This window comes from Phascolarctos cinereus, unplaced genomic scaffold (genome assembly GCF_003287225.1).
Source record: "Phascolarctos cinereus isolate Bilbo 61053 unplaced genomic scaffold, phaCin_HiC Scaffold_5;HRSCAF=322, whole genome shotgun sequence".
Classification (NCBI taxonomy): Eukaryota; Metazoa; Chordata; class Mammalia; order Diprotodontia; family Phascolarctidae; genus Phascolarctos; species Phascolarctos cinereus.
In genome coordinates this window covers 300,937,781-300,958,073 of record NW_027555958.1, presented here as the reverse complement: position 1 = coordinate 300,958,073, position 20,293 = coordinate 300,937,781, and the positions used below count along the sequence as shown (strand labels likewise).

The 20,293-nt window shown below is 39.2% G+C and overlaps 1 protein-coding gene across 7 annotated transcripts in view; it reads left to right on the top strand.

Annotated features, from left to right (window-relative positions):
- Positions 1-20,293, top strand: part of IKZF3 (IKAROS family zinc finger 3) — an 87,850-nt gene that overhangs the window by 34,119 nt on the left and 33,438 nt on the right. For 4 of the 7 annotated variants that reach the window (XM_078156021.1, XM_020997289.2, XM_020997287.2 and 1 more), the window contains 2 exons: positions 17,060-17,320; positions 18,264-18,431. The exons of the other annotated variants lie outside the window; for them this stretch is intronic. In XM_078156021.1, the coding sequence (XP_078012147.1) occupies positions 17,060-17,320; positions 18,264-18,431 (429 nt within the window). The remainder of the gene's footprint in view (positions 1-17,059; positions 17,321-18,263; positions 18,432-20,293) is intronic. 7 annotated transcript variants of the gene reach the window in all.

The window sequence follows — 20,293 nt, the reverse complement described above, 5'->3', positions numbered from 1 at the left end:
CCACTCTTACCCACCTCCAGGGGTCAACTAGGAATAAACATTTATAATATTTTTTAATGACAAAGCATTAAGACTTATCAATAGGAATTCCCCTCAATATTTTCATGGCTTTATAATTTTAATTTATTTTTTGTTACATTTTAAGTTCCAAACTTTCTCCCTCCCTTCCCGCCCCACACTAGAGAAGGCCACCATTTGACACAGATTATCTCTGTGTGTGTGTATGTGAGTATATATGTATGTGAGTATATATGTATGTATGTATGTATGTATGTATGTATGTATATAAAACCAAACTATGTATGCTTCTATTTATCAGTTCTTTTTCTGGAGGTGAATAGTATCTTCCTTCATAGGTGCTTTGTAGTTGATCTGAGTATTTATAATATTCAGAATAAATTAGTCTTTCACAGTTCTTCGAAAAATATTGCTGTTACTGTTTGTCTTTTGGCTATACTGTATACAATGTTCTTTTAGTTCTGTGGCTTTATGTTTTCAATTGTGATTGGCAAGAAGTCTAGAAACAAAAATTCTAGATCCAGTGACATCACCTTGGTGGCTAACTAGCTTAAGACCCATTCCAAAACTACTCCATTCCTCACTGATCTCCTTTCTACTTTGAACTCCTATAGCACTTGTAGTCTGTACCAAATAATTTCACCCTTAATTATATGCATAACTTATCTTCCCAATGAAGCTAAAAGTTTCTTGAGGGGAAAGCCCTTTGTTTTATACTTCTGTTTCCTCTGAAGAACCCAGCACAGCATGGAATCATTCAAGAAGCATTTATTCAGAGTTTGTTATATGCTAGGCACCATATTGAGTACTGAAGATACAAAGAATGGCAAAAAAAAAATGTAAGAGATACTCAAAAATTCAACAAATATTTTTTGATCAATTATTTACTTAGCCACAATGGCCAGCTATATTCTTTGACTTCTGAAAAATTTCAACTTTGTGAAGTGGTGATTTCCAGGCCTACAAGAGAATGGTATATGCCAGATTGGGTAAAGGATAAGGAATGAAGATACTTCCTTTTTTTTTTTTTCCATTGCTCAGCCTTTGACTCATTTGCTCAAGTTGTACCATTTTTCTCTGACTCTGCAAAATGGCACTTTCTACCTATGTCATTAGAGTAGTTTGAGGTTTACCAGGAAAAAAGGATTGAGAGATCACTGAGTCTCTTAGTCTTTTCGTTTATTATGTGTTGAGTGCTAGCAGTATCATAGACACTTATGTAGGGAACACTTAGAAGCTGGGACCTGCCCTGGCTGCCTGAAAACTTATGAAACATTATGATAGCAGAAACAAAGATTGAAGCAGTGTCATAATATTGCATGAGAACAGCATTCCCCAGTTGCTTCTACCTGGCCTGATTTTAGTGGAATGAAGAAAAATGAGAACCTCTGGGGGGTGTTTCCAGTTAGTATAGTCAATAACATAATCAGCTTGAGGAGAAAGGAAAGAACAGTCATTCCTGGTACAATTCTGACACGGGAGGGGAAGTATAGGTGTGAGGTGGTGTGGCTGAGATATACCTTCCCCCCCCCACTCTCTCTTGGCCTCTATTTTTCCGAAAGTCAGTCTGCAGTTTCTACTCCTACCCACCTCCCTTCTCTTTCCCCAGATTGAAGTAGTAAATGGGTATGCTGCCATGTTCGCACATGTCATATGGCTATGATTCATGTGTCTTGGTATCATTTTTTCTTTGATTTTGAATTGTGGGGAATGTGAAGCTTATCTGACACTTAATACCCATCCCAGCCTTCTCTATGCCCAGATCTCTCAACCACCCCACAGCTATCTTAGGTCTTCCTCCTAGTTATCCACATGGCCTGCTCTGAAGCCACTATAGTTACCAAGAATAACAGGTACACCATTGATACCCTAGAAACCAAATAATGCTAATAGAGTAAATAGTCCTGTTTATTCTACTTGTCTTGCAAGTCTGCCTGCAATCCCCTGGAACTGTTGGAATACTTAACATCAATATTTGAAGTCCCCTGGAGCTCCAAGTATTGATTGTCAAGTATTTTTGACATTCCCTACAAAAAACAGGAGCTTACAACATGCTGCAGTTAACCAGAGAAAATGAGATATAAACATATTTGTTAATGAAATAGCCCAAAGAAAAAATCCCCAAACTCTGGTACTACTTTTGACAGACTCTGGCTTGATTCCAGTGAGAAGATCCAATCTGGTAATGCTTTCTGAAATTGGCAGGAAGGTATCTCTAAGAGAAGACTTAAAAGCCTCTTTTCCTTCTAGTCCCCATATGTGGCAGAGGTCCTTAACTTTTGTAAGAACCTAAACTTAGGTGGCAGCTAGGTAGTGCAGTGGATAGAGCACTGGCCCTGGAGTCAGGAGGACCTGAGTTTAAATGTGGCCTCAGACACATAACATTTATTAGTTGTGTGACCCTGGGCAAGTCACTTAACCCTACTGCCTAGTCAAAAAAAAAAAAAAGAACCTAAAGTACCTTAAGAAGCCTATTTTTTTTCTCCCGGGAGACACAGCTCCGGTATTTAAAAGACTTTCCCTGTGATCATCTTGATTCCAGCTGAGGTACACAGTATTCTCAATGTGACAGGTGCTAAAAATGTTCATGCTTTTGAAGGAAAAAAATAGCAAGCCACATTTGTGGCTCATGGATGCTAATTGCCACCACCTTTAGATGTGTGAAGGGGTCTCTGGCTGGAGTGAGATTGGAGAGGCAGACTCATTCTCGCCTAGGCACTCACTGAGGTTCCAGTGGTACTGCTCAGCACACGCAAGTATGTGCTTCAAAAGGAAGTGCCGTTTTTTATCAGAATATTACATCTCCCAAGCCCAGATCAAGATCTGCTGCTCATGGGATGGAGGGGTTATCTCACAAAATCAGCAGTACTCTGCTGCAGAAGTTCACTCACAGGGGATTTCTGTAAGTGTTAAAACTGGGCAGGGGAGGCAATATTGCTTCAACTGTGTCAAATGGGTAAGTTTTTGAGGTGAAAAAAGTAAAGATTTCTGATTCTTGAATCTTGTTGACAGAAACCTTTTAATTCAGTTTGTGCCTCACAGGTGCCAATCAGCAGATAGGAACCAGGAATGAGGTATTTAACATCAGGTTATTAGGGTAGCAGGCAACTACAGGGGGCCACAAAGAACAACTTAAATCATCAGACATCACTGGATTCTAAGAATGTGTGTGTGTGTGTGTGAGAGAGAGAGAGAGAGAGAGCGCGCGCGAGCTTTCCTTTCTTTTGGAGGAATAGTGATGTTGCCTTTCATTCAAAGGAAAATGCTGGAATGAAAAGGAAAGTGAAGGAACAAGTCTGAATAAGGTGTGAATTCCAGATTGCTTACTGATGCAATCTATTACCCATAAGTCTTCCTACAGCCCACTCACTCTTGAAGGAGGCAGTAGGTGCAGGCAAAAATATTTGTTAATGGTTTGAGGTTGTCAGAAGTACCTTTTGTTTTCTTAACAGATTAACTTAACAGATTAACTCTTTGATTTAAGGAACCAAATTTTTTTTCCTATTGCAATCCCTTCACCACTTAGTCTGTGTATGTATAGTAGACACTCAGTAAATACTTGTTAATTCAATTTAACAAACATTTTAAAAGTATCTATTGTATGCAAGGTACTGAGAAGTGAGAAGAGGCTAATTATGGATGTATGCCGGATTCTGGTCATTCTGGGGTCTGAGTTTGAAGTCCAGGTCAATGGCTCCCAGCCTGTGAAACTTTGGAGCTTTTATAAGGAGTCCATGAATCCATACTTATTTTAATCTTTATTTTTCTTCAATTAACTATATAGCCCAACTCAGCATAATAAATAAGGAAACATACCTGCTACAAAGTGACTAAATAATGTCTTACACATATATTTATTACTATTTTTCGAACGTATATAGATGCTACTGGCGTAAAAGTAAAATTCTGTACAAAGTATTACTGAATTCACTGTAACTTTTTGTTACCATGTTTGTTTTCTTGCCCCCAATCAATAGCAAGATATAGTACATAATAGCAAGGCTCTTACAAATGTGTGGGGATGGGGATGGGAGGATGTCTGTGAAATTAATTGATGCTTTCATGCTTGCCCAGATTGGGAACCACTGGTGTAGGGCAGAGGCAATTTACAACTAGTTAAAAGCTAAACGTGTACAACTTGTGATATACAATTGCTTCATTACTGTTGGTTTTGCTCCTTCATAGTGGTATAAGATACAAATGGTTAGCAAATGTTACAGGTTTAATCGTCTGTGAAGCTGTTGTTTCTAGTGTAAGTTTGACTCCATGCTGTTTGTATTTACAAGCCGTGTCCACTAAATGAGGAAAATTAAAGAATGGGCAGTCATAACCTCTGCTTTCAGTGCTAACCTGAAACTAGAAGAATCCTCATTCTTTAGCTTTCCAAACACCACTGCCCAATTTTAAAAAAATTGTAAAGATGGAGGCAGAAGTTAGGAAAAACAGATTTTTTTAAAAATCACATGATTTTACATTATACAATGGTTTTGTTTGGAGTCTAGATATAGGGATTTTTATGATTGTTAATTGAAGAATCTAGCCTGAGATTTGAAAAAATTACACTTGGTAGCAACTAGCAACATGGTACTTTAAATGTTTCGAATTTGAAGCAGCATGTGAATGAAGATGTCAGAACTGGTCTTGAATGATGACAGTGGTAATCCGGCCCTTTGTGTATAACCTTCAAACACCAATAAATGAGATTATCAGGATTTAACATGTGACCTTTCTCAGTCTGACTGGTAGGTCCAGATGTTTTCTGATTCAGCTGCCTTGCTGAAATCTGCTCTAAATGGCTACAGTTGGACTTGGATTTGGGGCTGCAGGAATGACAATCTTGAAACCAGATTCTGCAGTGAGCGGTGCTATCTAAATAGTGACAGATGGGAACCTATGGTTTAATAATTAAAAATAATTTGTGACCTTACCCTTAATAGATTTGTTAATTATGTCAACTGAATAAGTAAAAATTGAGCGGTAATAAGTATTTCACGATATTAGTCAGTCTGGTGGCATTAAGGACGTTGACGAGATTCGTTAGAGCCAGTCTTTTCTGCACCTGCGTCTACAGAAGCAGAAATCCCAGTCATGCTTTTGTTTCCCCTCAAGGAAGTCCATGGCAACTCTAGAGGAGCCTGGAAACCTCTTTATTAACCTCTTTTCAATCTTCCAGGCTTATGGCCACACTCACATCCACCAGCCCCTTTGGCACAGAAAATGAGACATGGGCCTTCATTCACCCATCTACATAGGGTGGGACTCACGACTATTTCCAACATTTTTATACAGTGTTTACAACCTCAGCATCAATTTTATTTAGCCAAATTCTTTAGTTCCACATATTGAGATGCATCTGCATAAGCTTTGAATTGTTTAGGGGAGACAATTTTCCATTGGTTGTTCTTTCTTGGGCAAGGGAGGGAGAAAGAGTGGGAAGGTGAGGAGGCTGGCATCTCCCATTCACACTTAAGCATTTAGAAGATTACCCTTTGTAGATTTATTCCTCTCCCCCTACCCTAGCGATGAGTTAGAAATTTAATCTCATTATTATTATCATTCTACAACACATCTAAGAGGCATGAATAGATTAGATATTCTGCAGAATAGAAGAACATGGCTCCTGTTGCTGGTGAGTTAGTGGTCTAGTCTATAGAGGCACCAAAAAAGAGGTGGGGGGGAAGGATAAAGTGGTCTTGGTTGGATGAACCTGGTTATTGTGGATTTTAGCAAGGCATTAGAGAAAGGGCAATATAATATTGCTCATAGAGGAAAAGAGCTGCCAGGTCAGTTCAACTCTCCATCAAAGGTAGCAGTAGATAGATACCTATTTCCTTTCTTGCCAAGCTTATAAAAAGTTCTACTACTTTTACGGGAAGTACATGACAATTTGAAGCATATCAGCATCAGGGCTAAAGGTATCCTCCTGAAGATGTCTTTCTTAGGCAAGAACTTACATCTGATAACTAGGAGAAAAAGTGGGATTTAATTAGAGAACAATTAAGGAAGGTTTTAAATGTTGAAAAAGTTGTCTACTATTTTCATGACAAAATGCATTCCCTTTCATTACCTGGAGAAAATAATGAATATAATAGCTCTTTTAAAGGGTCATATCACTAACTCTCTTAAATGCTATCTGTTGTTGCTTTTTTACAATGGATAAAGATTTTGGAGAGCATTCCACCCTCGGTACATAATAGTGTTGAAATCTGGTGGGATGTATAGCATATTTCATTAGGGTGGGCACTCAGAGAATTTGATTTTTAATTTTTTAAAAAGACAAATGTTTATTATACACATGAATGATTTTATTTGTATTTATCAAACAAAAGAAATTAAATTTACCTCAATTTTAATTTTCTTTAAATAATAACTACATTTTAAAACATGAACTTTGCAGAAGGCTCCTATCACACTGGACCCTATCAAACCCATCTCCTTCTATATTGATCAACACTTTCAGTTTTATCTTCTTGGCTAAATAAGTGTTTTTCCAACTGAATTTTGCTACCCTAGCGCTGCATTTTTCCATGAAGGGCCAGCATAGGAGTGTTAGGATTGGTGGATAAAGACATAGCCTTTTAAAAATTTGACATTTTTGCTTTTCTGGACCATACCAACCAGAGCCCAAGGGCCACATGCTACAGAAAAATGACCAAAATGACCAGAGGAGACACAGGGAGAAAACCACATCCAGTTGATTTTTCCGTGATCCAGCTGAAAAATACTGGGGTCCCTAGGCAGGAGTAAGGGCATCCTCAGGGTGAAAACGGGGCAAGCAAAGAGTCAGCCTAACCCCAGCAAGACCTAGGTTCCTGTAAGCAGGAGCATCACCAGAGCAGGCAAGACAGAATTTGGAAAATGGTCATAGAAGAGCCCAAACTGCTGGGAAATCAATTCAAGAGAAATATGTCCTTCTTTTTCACTAACTAGAGCTTTACAGGAGTATGATGGGAAAGGGAATGGGAAATAGAAGAAGGAATAAAGGAGCAGTTTGCAATTGTCACCAGAAAAGCCTGAGCAGGCAGCAAATCCTGGACAGCCCCACCACGGGGAGAAGGCTGTGGGCATATCAGATGCTTGGCAACCCTTTGCCCCACTCTCACATGTATGATGAAATATCAAACCTCATCATTAAATAACTTTGTAAAACTGTGTTTTTAAGAAAAATTCTCAAATGTGTTCTTGCCAGGCAAAGTGAGGAGGGAAGCTCAGTACCTCATTGTTTTCTGTATTACTAATAAAGTGCTGTCATGTTTCAGTGCAGCATCCTGATGCGTGGCTGTTGGGGCATTAGTTGAAGGCAGTGTTAGAAGGTAGTTGTTTCCCTGTTTGCAGTCATTAGATGAGAGAGAGAGAGAGAGAGAAAGAGAGAGAGAGAGAGAGAGAGAGAGAGAGAGAGAGAGAGAGAGAGAGAGAGAGAGAGAGAGAGAGAGAGAGAGAAAACTGAGGAGTTTGCTCCAGTGCATTGGCCAGATTCCACCCTAGTTCCATCCCACTGGCCAATATTGCCTTCACAGTTGCAAATAGAGCCTGGATTCATCTTTGCTTGCAGCCTTAAAGTGTGTTACTGGGCAGCTGTTTAGCAGTTGTTAACATTTCACACTCAGGGATTCCTATATTTCAGTAACAAGACAGCCTATTTCCTATACTTGGTGCACACGTGAACAAAAAGTGTGTTATATTCCTACCATACTTTTCATTGCTGTGGATCATTATAAAACAGCACTAAGGCTGTTGGCTTAAACACGATAGGTCCAAATTTTTATGTCATTTTGTATGTGCCTTGGAATATTATTAATTCACTGTCAAAATGCACAGAAATTTCCCAAACTCTTACTCCTCCTCTAGGGTTCTCTGCTTTTTTACAAGTGCTTTCCAGATTTTTTTGTTTCTAGTTAGTATGCCCTAGCTTAGAAATATGGTTGGTTTTTGCTTTGCTTATAATGCTTTAAACACAGGCCAGGTTTTTACCAAAATTGCAGTCAACGTGATATGTTTTTGAAACCTCAGATCTTGACTCTGTGATTGAGAGTGGGCAGGGCCATTGCTTCTTGCTCTTCTTATTTGCTTATAAATATAGAACTGTATTGGAGGTTCCCAAAATGTTCTTTTTCTTTTTTGGGGGGTAATTGGCATTAAGTCACTTGCCCAAGGTGACACATACTAGTAAGTGTCAAGTGTTTGGTCTGAGGCTGGTTTTGAACTCAGGTCCTCCTGGCTTCAGGGCCGGTGCTCTATCCATTGAGCCACTTAGCTGCCCCCAAAAATATTCTTAAGGAAGTCAAAACATCTATGGAAAGTTAACTCTGGACTCCCTTCTGATTTTGATGCTCCTTATAAGTATAGAAACCCAGAATGTCAGAAAGGAAAGGTCTGACTCTCTGATTAGACAGAAGAGGAAACAGGCAAGAGAGGGAAAGTTGCTTGCCCAGGATCACACAGTGAGTTAGCACCTGAATTAGAACTAGAATCCAAGGGAGTAGGCCACCCTTCTCTATGTGTAATGCCCTAGGCTTTAAGTCACCAACTCATTTTAAAGGCTAACCCTCCCAGGCACTGCTACCTGCCTACTCACATGCATTTAGATAGTTCCGTTGCCTATGTTAACTTGGTCTTTCCATTCAACTCAGTAAACATTTGTAGTGTTTATAGTATAGCTACTGTTCTAGGATCTGAGGCTACAGGGACATAAAGTCAGTCAGTTAGCATTTATTAAAAACCTACTATGTGCCAGGCACTGTGCTAAGTACAAAGGCAGAAACTAACAAAAAAACCCACAAACAAAATTGAGAAGACAGCATACACACAAATATCTATAAGCAAGATATATACAGAATAAGTTGAGGATAGGCTCAGAGAGTAGACACTAAGATGAAGGAGGACTGGGAAAGGTAAATAAAGTAAATTGTCCTTTCCTTTCCACTGGGAGAATGCAACAAGTATGCAAACAAGTAAATAAAAAACATGTAAAGTAATTGCAAGAGAGAGAAGGGGGATCAGGAAAAGCTTCATTTATATAGGAGGTACACCTGAGCTGTACTTTGATTTCCAAGAAGTGGTGGTGGGGAGGAAATAATTCCAGATATGGCACACTACCTGGGCAAAGACCTAGAGTCAGTAAATGGAGTGTTGGAATGTAGGGAACAGCTAGCAGGCCCATTTGACTGGAAAGAAGAGTGTAGGAAGGGGAGTAATATGAGATAAAGACTAGAAAGGTAAGTGGGCACCATATTGTAGAAGGCTTTAAATGCCGGGATGAAGGACTTGTATTTTATCCTAAAGGCAATAGGGAGCCACTGAAGATATTTTTGAGTAGGGAAGTGATGTGGTTAGATCTGTGTTTTAAGAATATCAGTTTGGAGGAACAACTAGGTGGCGCAGTGGATAGAGCACCGGCCCTGGAGTCAGGAGGACCTGAGTTCAAATCCAGTTTCAGACCAGACACTTGACACTAACTAGTTGTATGACCCTGGGCAAGTCACTTAACCCCAATTGCCTCGCAAAAAAAAAAAAAAGAAAGAAAGAATATCAGTTTGGAAACTATATAAGGGTTGGTTTGGAGAAGGGAGAAACTGGAAGCAGGTTGACCAATTTGGAGGTTGTTGTAATTGTCTAGGCAAGAGGTAATGAGATTCTGAAGTAGGGGAAATGATGTGAATGAAGTAAAGAGGAGAGATGTGAGAGGTATGATGGTAGTAAAGGTTTCTCCCAGCCATTTGGTAGGGAAGAGAGGCCTTTACTATACCTTGCAATTATTATGTAAAAAGATTAGCTCCTTAGTGGGTAAGTCAGAGAGAGCAATGGCAGATTCATTATTAATTCCACAGCTCCCAGCTCTGTCCCTTCTTTGCCCAAGTTGACCATTCTAGGTTGTCCCAAGAATACCTAAAATTCCTGTGTAGAGCCATTTCTTTATTATCAAATCTGCAGATGACGCAAAACCAGGAGGGATAGATAACACACTGGCTCAAAAATAATTTTGACATAGTCTGAGCATTAGTGTGAATAAAAGATGAAATTCAGTAGATTTGTGTAGTTTTACACGTGGGTTCAAAAATTCAGCATCACAAGTACAGGATGGGGGTGATACGATTAGATGGGTTGTCTGAAAAAGAGCTGAGGGTTTCAGTGTACTGCAAGCCTAATATGAGTCAGCAGTATTATGTGGCTGCCAAAATAATTTTCTTGAGCTGTATGAAGAGAGAGGCACAGCTATCAGGGGTGAAGTGATGGTCCTTCTGTGCTCTGCCCTGTCTAGGCCTTCTGTGGAATATTGGGTTCTTTGGGCCACAGTTTATGAAGGACACTGATAAACTGGAGAATGTTGAAGAGAGGGAGGGAGGGGGAGGGGGGAGAGAGAGAAAGAGAGAGAGAGAGAGAGAGAACTGATAGAACATTTATCTATCAGGAGAACACACAAGGTAGTGAAGGGCCTAAAGTCCATAGCATATGAATATTGGCTTAAGGCATTAGGGATATTCAGCCTGGAGAAGAGATTAAAATCCTCTACATGGGGGCAAAAGGAAGCAGAAGGACATGAAAGAAGAGGGATATTAGACTTGTTTCTCTCCAGGGTAGAATGGATAGAAATTGTAAAGAGGCAAATTTGTTCTTGATGTCAAGAAAAACTTCTTACCAATTAGAGCTATCCTGCTTAGAAGGTTTTCATGAAGAGGCTGGAAGACCACTTGTTGGGTGTGTTATGGGATTCCTGTCAGGAATGCACTGGATTAGATGGCTGTTGAGTTCCCATCCATCTCTAAAATCCTGGGATTCTGTGAATTCTTCCATGCCCCAGGTATGGGAACCATTGTCTCCTCTCCCAAAAGCCCTTTCCTTTCCAATAGGCCAGGGTAGAGAATTGAACTCAGTATTAAGATAAAGTATAAAAAATACTTTATTTTGGAGTAAGCCAATCCAGGGCTTCTTAAACTTTTTCCACTCACAACCTCTTCAGCGCTTCTTAAAGTATGGGTTGTGTTCCCATATGGGGTCTATTAGACAGTATATGTAGTCTTTTTATCTGTATCAAAAGAATTCCTAAAATTTTCTTTTAATTGTATTCTAGCCTACTTTTCTTTTGTCTTTGACTTCTGTAAAAATAAAAAGACTAATTAGCATAGAATATATATATTCTATAAGGAGAACTATTAAAGTTTCTCTCCTATTTTTATAAGTGAAATTTCTACCAGGTACACTCTCTTCCATCAGGCTTAAGAATCTCCAAATATGTTTTTATTCATTATTTTGGAATGGTAGTTTGATATTTCTGAGACATAATAATATGTAGCTCAAGCTTAAAGTAATATTAAATATTAAAATAATAATATTATCACGACAAAAAGAGTTTACTGAACAACACCTGTTTTGGATAAATACTTAAGAAAGCAGTTGTATTGATTAAAATGTTGTTATTTTTTCTTGTAATGTAAACTTTCTTTTTTAGGCTAGTGTCAATAAGTGAGGTATCAGTAAGATCAAAGTGATGTCATTGATAAACTTCAGGTTAGTCCCACTGTATCTGGAACTGTTTCAGGAAACTTGATTCTTAATTCTTCAGAAATTGCAGTGATACTTGGTGTGCTAGTTACTTAATTTAGAAGATTTAAGATCAGATTTAAATGTCTGATGAGAATGTGCTTTAATAAGAACTTTCACAAGTTTACTCAAAACTTGGATTTGGTCCTAACCTACCACCTCCTGCCTCACTGCCATTGAGATGATAATTATTTTTCTCCTGGTAGCCTGAATCATATTTTCCACATGTTTATCCCAGATTTTAAATAGATATTTCCTCTTTTTTTTTTTTACTATTGGATTGTCATTTTAGATTAGAGGAAGAAAGAAAAGAAGAGAAGATATTTATGGGCAAGCATCGAAATCATGCTAGGGAATAGACCCCATAAATCGCTGACTAAAAACAGCTCTTGGCACTGGCACTTAAATTTTCACATTCATCCTGGCACCCAGAAAATAGAACTATTTGGGAAGCAGTAACAAGAGCTTCTGCTGACTCTCAAGTTCATAGGCTATTGCTGGTCATAGGCAAAAACTGCATGTTGAAGAGATGGAGAAGTGTTCTACGTAACCCTGTATCCAAGGCTTGTCCTTACAAATCTAGAGGTTAACATGATTTTCTTGACCAAGCTAGTGTGGAGATGTCTCAGTTGTTAAGAAGCATGCTTTGTTCTCCGCCAACAAACTTGACTAGAGACTAAGGCCCCGCAATACATGCATCTCCCTTTTCTGCTCTTTAGTGCTTCAAGCTTCTAAATCCTATTAACAGCTGTCAAAACCTGGTAAACTATTTAGATGCTTTCACAATTTGTTTAATTGGATAGTTAGGAAATGGCATGCTAGAAAAGCTCTTTTTTTTTTCTTTCCTTTTTTTTTTTTTTTTTAGCCTGGCTGAACATCTGTAGCATTAGGGCCTCATTATCTCTGAATTGGCATAGCAAATCAGTGGCATCATTAAAATGCCACATTAAGATGATTAAGTTTCTTTGTTATCCAGTTGACTTTTGCATGTGCTGAGGATTTCATGGTTATGACCCCCGATCCTTGTAAAACACTTGAACAGCATCACCCTTTTGTGCCTCTGATGTTTAACAGCCTCTGTCTTCTGCTTTCTGGCTTCTTCATAGTATCTATTAGCAAACTTCAGGCTATAATTCCAAACTTTTTGCCTGTCTCCCAGGGCTTGATTTCAGCTCTCTCTAGTTCAGAGTGAAGGTTCAGGATCCCCCTTTTCCACGTGGAAGTTTCTGTGAATGCTGTATGATGGACACCCAGGTTGCCTTTGCTGTTTTGCCATCCTCCATAGGTTCCTCTCTCCACCGGTGCATTTTATGGTGCCTGTAAGAACAAACCGAGGCACAGTTGGCTGAGACTGATATTGCCCCTGTAGGATTTAGATGTTGGATTCTTTCCAGAACCTATTGTTTTTGCAATGTCTCAGGTGAAACCAAAAATGTCTACTCTGGAGTGTAAGCTTTTCATGTGATAACCATCACCCCAGGAAATGAAACCATGTGCATCAGCCCCAGTGAACCAAGCCAGTCCTTTGTTCTCTTCTGCCTACAAAATCCTGGGGGGGGGAGCAGAAGGAGGACGGGGTGCATGTCAGTGTATGTAGTCTTCCTAAGCCCTCCACAACATAGAAAAACAGGAGCATATGTACCCGAGTAGCTCTTTTTGAAAGAAGTTTAGTTTAATCTAGTTTCCTGTGGGTTAGCTTCAATTTGCACATCTTTTTCCCTCTGGGAATTTAGAGCAATTGCCTTCACCAGCAGTTTGTGGTTTGGCCCACATGTGTGTGTGTATATGTGTGTTTTCATGTTTTTCTCCCTAAGCTAAATTGGAACTATTCTCAAGAAGCAGATTAAGTATTGATATAATAATATAGGTATACCTTACTTTTAGAAAAAACAATACAGGAAAATATGTGTTCACAATACAGATAAGTTATGGGAAATTCTTTACTTTACAAAAATTTGGTGTGCTCTGATGACAAGTTTCCCTAGTATGTCAAGTGTTTGATGACAGGTTAGTAGTTTGTTTGTTTTAACCTCAGCAGGTAAAGCTAAAGTATGAGCAGTGACCCGAAGATCGATAAAAACAAAAGATAACATCTCTAAAATTATGATGACTATCAGTGAGAAAAATAGAATTTGATTTACCAGGAACATCCCTCTGCGCAAAGTAAGGCATACCCTTAGTGATAAAAGCACAGATTTCTTTTTCTATGGGCATTGGGTCCATAGCAACTAGATCTAATTTGTGAGATAATATTTGCAAAGCATTTGGCACACAGTAGGTGTTTAATAAATGCTTATTCCCTTCATCCATCTAATTCTCCTTTTTTATTGTGAAGGGTCTGTATTCCCTGCAGAGGCCTTAAGAATTCTCCCCTTTCTCCCATTTTCTGTTTTCTCTCCTCTTAAGCAGTTGAATCATACTTTTTTGTGGTAAAAAGGTTGGAAGCAGTATCCTCCTGAAGAATAGACAGCTGTCTCTTTGAGTTTAGGTATAACCTACCTAGAGTCAGGATACTAAATTAAATAGCCTCCTGGGATCTTTTGCAGACCTTGGATTCTAATCCATGATATTCTTTAATTATGAATGCTACTGCTGCTAACAAAAGCTGTGCTTTAATCCTGGCTGCATGTTGTTTCCTTTTAGCTTGCTACACATCTGGTTCTTATTGACCATTCAGGGACATCCTGACATTGGCTAGCCCAGTATTAAACCATGACAGGCATGTTCTTTTGGTCCACAAGACCTTCATGTCTCTTTAAACAGCCTGCCCCTCTCTCTCTCCTCTCTCTCTCTCTCTCTCTCTCTCTCTCTCTCTCTCTCTCTCTCTCTCTCTCTCTCTCTCTGCTTTAAGACCTAGGCATTTGAGAGAAAGAGAAAAAAAATGCTCTGACTATGCATCATATTCTTCTGGACTTAAGATAACCATTAATTGGTCTTGTGTTGAGTCAATATGACAGAATAGCACTGGGTTGTTGAACCAGCCCCTCCAGAGCCGAATTCCTTAGGGAAGTAGCACCAAAGACATCAATCTCTTCCTCCTCTTGTGTGTCCCATGCATGTTGCTTGACCTGACCAGCCCATTTCATCACTTCTCTACATTCAGTGACCATGAGACTGGCCGAATGTCTTTGCAGCCATTTTTCTAACCAAAATGAAAAGGCGCTTTCTTCTGCTGGCCCTTGCTGTGTGCTGTTTTTGGTTTTCAGAACTCAGGTTTTCCGTTGAGGTTCTTTTTAACGCCTACATGCAAACTGAAAAGCATTCAAGCTTTGGTGGGATGTCACCCACAGCTGGAGGGACAGTGGAAGGGGGTGGAGGGCACAGCCCTCAGGTGCATCCTTTAAAAAAAAACCCCACCAGACTGAAGAAAACAAAGACTGAGTAGGCCAAACAGCCCCCATTATGAACAGGTAAAGATTGTCCTCTGTCCCAAAAGAAACTGGGAAATGAATATGCCCATGTAGGAGATGAGCTTTCACCTGTAACCCAGAGCAAGAAACTGAGCAAGCACCAAGGGCCGTCGGTAATATTCTGTAGAGAACAAGGTTGTGAACCATGACCTGTGGTGAGGAGCAGTGGAATGGAGCTGCTGAGAGATGTCTTCTCTGCTCATGGTTATTGCCTCTGTCTTGCTCTATTAAGCAAACAAAGCTAATATAGATGAAAGTTAAGACCTTGATAGAAGTGAAAATTGAAACTTGGGTAGAAGGTAGCACAGCTGCAGTTTGTACTTCCTCCTGTGTGGTGGCAGGAGTAGCACGTATTGATGTGTTTTGGAAGGGATATAATTTTTTAAAGCTTTTCATCAAAGAGAGTTTGGGGGTTTAATGTCTGTACCATTGCAGAAGAAGAGGAAATAGTTGCCTAACAAGGAGGGATAGAGTTGATAGAAAAATAAAAGCTGGCCTAGGGGTAAAGGAGACCTGGGTTTGAGTCATACTTCTGACATATACTTACTGGGTGACCCTGGTCAAGTCACCTTACCCTAGTAAGTGCCCCAGGCAACTCTTTAAGATTGTACATGGCAAAACAGGTTCTGACGTGCACAAGCAAAGGGAATTTCTTCCCTGGGAGTTCCCTACGTCAATTAAGTCACAGATCTAGTTTAAAAAATAAATCCACAAACAAGGAACCACCTGAACCTTGTAAGCCTGGAGAACAGATCCACATGCAGGGTGTTTCCAGACTCTCAGTGCAGCTTTAAACTATTCAAAGATTTTGGGGACACCATGTATGTGGAGATAGGTTCCCAGTCCCAGCTCTGCCATTAATTAGCTGTAGGACCGTAGGCATGTCTCCTCTTCTCTCTTGTCTTCATTTTTCTCATCTGTAAAATGAGAGTTTTAAATGAAATGATCTCTTAAGATTACTTCCAGCACTCAAATTCTGTGATTCCTCTGGTCAAGGGGTAACTTGGTATTTCTAAAAGCCAAAGTTTTAAGAGGCTCTTGCAAACAACAATGAACATTAAGTATTTGAAAAATGTTTTACAGTTATTAAATCTTTAATTGCCATTCCTGTAAGGTCAGCTGGTGCATAATTCTTTTCACTTTGTTAGTGTCACTGAACACATTTGCCTTCCTGCTTTTTCTAGTCTTTAGCTTGAGTGGTTGATTTCTAATCAAGTGCTTTTAGTGATTCTCACTGTATGGAACAGCCTACTACTTACTCCCTTGAGCCATCTCACTTTCCCTCAGTCTTGTAGTTCTGGGCCCCTTCATTTAGCACCCTCATACCCTGGGCATTAGTATCTCTCCTATACAGAGTTGAAGAACTCCTCTCCCCAACTCCCCCCTACCTAACTCCTTGGAAGTTTAAATTGTAAAATTACAGCTCATTTTGGCCTTCTTAACCATATTTCACTAGTACTGACTGCTTCCTCTGCTTTTAATGCAGTGTCTTTATTGGACCCAAGAAAGATAGACAGGTAAGATATGTTTTGATGATTAATGAAAGGGAGAAGAGACAAAAGCATGGCTTGGAAGCAGGAAGGCCATGTTTATTGCTTATCTTTCAGTCTAAAGGAGTCTTAAATGCAGTGTAACTAGGATTTGAAGGCTTCAAAAATTACGTCCCTGTATCTGAGGGCATATCTCCTAGTCCTTTCTCTGCAGTCTCCTAAAAAAGGCAACAATTTTGAGAACCAATCCAGTTTAAATCCTGTATGTCAGAAGAGAGCAAATAGCAGCATTCTGTCATACTTAGTGATATGAGAATACTTCATGTGTTAGTGATGGTTAGATATCTCTTCCCTCTAAATTCCAAAGGGCTGAAATCACTCTTATCCATTCTTTGCATTCTCTTTTTGTCAGTAACTCTAAACCCAAGGAATGACTAATCTTCTTAATGATGTCTTCTTGTTTTTGTGGTGATGTTAGCCTCGATATTATGCCAGACTCATTTGATAATCATGTTGTCAGCTGTGGGTCTCTTCTCTTTGAGCTGCTTTGCTAGCTCCAGACGTAGTAATCATTTTTCATTTCTCGCATTTTCTTCCCTGCAGATGATTCAATGAAAGTGAAAGATGAATACAGTGAAAGGGATGAGAATGCTTTAAAGCCAGACCCCATGGAAAATGTGGAAGATCCTGAAATACCTTACAGCTATCCAAGAGAATATAATGAATATGAAAGCATTAAGTTGGAAAGACACGCTGTCTCTTATGACAGCGGCAGGCCAACTAGTGGAAAAATGAACTGTGATGTGTGTGGATTAGCCTGCATTAGCTTCAATGTATTGATGGTTCATAAGCGAAGCCATACTGGTAAATATTCTTCCATTCCCTTGAGAACTGTCCTGCTACAGCCATGGACAGCAATACAATGAGTAATAGCATCAGGTTTCTTGGCATCTTCCTTTGCTTTTGCTGAATGGTTCTGGTCTTATCACCTACTCTGGGCATCATTTTCCCCACTGATTTCTTTCTGCTTCACCATAGCATTTCAAAAAACCTAGTAAACATTTTATAAGTTTTCTGAATGAAAGAGGTCGTAGATCAGAAGTCCATGAATATTTCTTCTTCAGTTAAGAAATAGGAGTTAAGTTCTGTGATTCACCTTCTAGTTCATCCTTTGTTTGTATTTTGACTTTAATAACAGCCTGTCACTTTGTGTTAGGTCCAGGTTTGAAAGAAAAGGGGGTACTTTTTTTAAAGGCAAATTTAAAAACATGCTTTTAAAAATAAAAGGATGGCCTACAGAAATACATAGAAAAGTATCCCTCCCATTAAATGTGATTCTCTTTCCTGGACTTTTAATATAGGGACTTTTAAAAAGATCCATTTCTTGTATTTGAAATGTTATTATGACCAGGGTCCATTGGTTTTACTTGGACTGTGCTTACATTTTTATCATGGTGGACTTCTAAGTAGAAGAGAGGAAATCATAAAACCTTATATCTGTAAGGTACTTCCAGAAACCATCAAATTCATTACATTGAATCAAAGAAAGATAATATTTAAACTGTCCCCAGTGGAAAGGGTGCTTATCTTATTCTAAAATGTCTACAGGGAAGGTAATTCTGTAGCCTATAAGCTGAGGCTTTCCCCTGCCATGAAATCTCACTTCCAGCTGATCCCCAGTGTGGACAGAATCCCTCCTAAAGAGAAACTTCCATGAGGGCATCTTGCCATAGGGAGTGTGTGTGTATACATGTCATTCTACACTTGCCTGGTGACCAGGAAGTTTCCATTTTTGTCCTTTTTAAAGGTGAACGCCCATTCCAGTGTAATCAGTGTGGGGCATCTTTTACTCAGAAAGGTAACCTCCTCCGCCACATTAAACTTCACACAGGGGAAAAACCTTTTAAGTGTCATCTCTGCAACTACGCGTGCCAGAGAAGAGATGCTCTCACAGGTCACCTTAGGACACATTCTGGTAAGTGAGAGAAATGAGCATCCCATGTCTTGTGAAGAACTGACTCTAGGCATTCTTACTCTGACTGTGGAAAATTAAAGGGTTAAATGTTTAGGTTTAATCTGTCATTCATGTTCTGAAGGGTTAACAACAGCAGAGACCTCTAGGGCTAATTACACTTTCATTAAGACATTAATTGCCTTCCGTCTGGCTCATTGGGAATGATCATCTCTCTACCATCTTTGCTCCCCTAGAGAACAGCATAGTCAGACAGGAAGAGCTTGCCCTTTAAAAGAGGCTTTTAAACATTTTACAGAAATTCCACAGCCTAGCAAGTATTTTCTTGTAAAGAAGTTTTATGGAAAGATTAGCTTCCTGAAAAAGATCTTTCACTCAAGAGACTCTTTCTATAAGCAAGCACCACTCCCGACGTTCATGCTATATTATCGAAGTTCAGTCGTTTTGGTAAGAAAGCATTATCTTGGGATTCCTTTTTGGCCCTCCTGGGATAAATTCTCAAAAGTTAACTTCTCTTTTAACCATCAGGCTTCCTAATTCTCTAGAACCACCAGTAGTACAAATGTATATGAAAACCTTGGTGATTTTGCTTTTCATTTGGATCGATCAAGGTCCCAGATATGAATTATTTTTTGCATTTTCAGGGTTTCATACCCAGGAAAATAAGACTGAGTTCATGTAAATATAATGGGGGATGGAGAGACTGGCCAGTGGCAGCCCAACCCTCAAAGCGAAAATTTGACACTTGATGTTCTTGATAATTATCTTGGAAATAGACTTCATTGAAAGAAACAACAAATCTTTAACCTGGTCGAGATTTGCTCCTGTTGCTTTGATTAAAAAACCATCAGTAATCAAGTGTCTGGCTCCAACTAAATCTGAGACTTTTAGGGAGCAAAAGCACATGTTCACCCCAAAGACTAGGATGCTTCAGAATTCTCTTAAAATATGTTAGGACTCAAAGGTTAGTTGAAAAGTCGGAACGCTCTTCCATTGTCTTTTGTAGTGAGACCAAGAGTAGTGGAAATATTTAATATTGATCTTAGAGATTGCCAGTGACTTTAATGGAAAAACTTAAATTTTTAGCTAACAACAAACTTAAAGGTTGCATTGAATTTAAATTAAATTAGTTAAAATAGTTTCATTATGGGATTTTTTCACTTTTTAACCCTCAATGAAACAGTTAAAATGGAAAACTCACATTTTAAGGAAAATATTTGATTTTTTAAAAAATTTCAGGGGCAGCTAGATGGCACAGTGGATAGAGCACCAGCCCTGGATTCAGGAGGACCTGAGTTCAAATCTGGCCTCAGACACATAACATTTATTAGCTGTGTGACCCTGGGCAAGTCACTTAACCCCATTGCCCAAAAAAAAGAAAAAGAAAAAAATTTCAGCTAAAGAAAAAAGATAAAATAAAAGTTGCAGCTGCTAATACATAATATCATGTTCATGATACATGTTTCATTAGCATCAGAATGATCTACACCCTGAGTAATGCAGAAAATTAAAGCTGTTTCTTGGATAATTCAAAGAAAGTAACTTGGAGATTAGGGGGGGGAGAGGTATAGGTCCCCTGTTATGTGTATAACCTTTTGAGGAAGCTTTTTGATTCATTCAGCTAACATTTACTCAGTGCTTCTTGGTCCTTATCAGGATAGTTCAGGTGAAAACTCCCCCTTCCCATTACTGTTATTCAAACAATTGGACCAGTTTATCTGCTTACCTCAAAAGCTTGGGCTATGGGGTTTTAATATTTAGTTTGGGATTGGCATTGCTATTGAGATTAGCCCAACTAGCATTTCTCTGGCCCAGTCTTTACTATTGCTACAACAAAATCATGAACTTTCCCAACCAGCCACAGT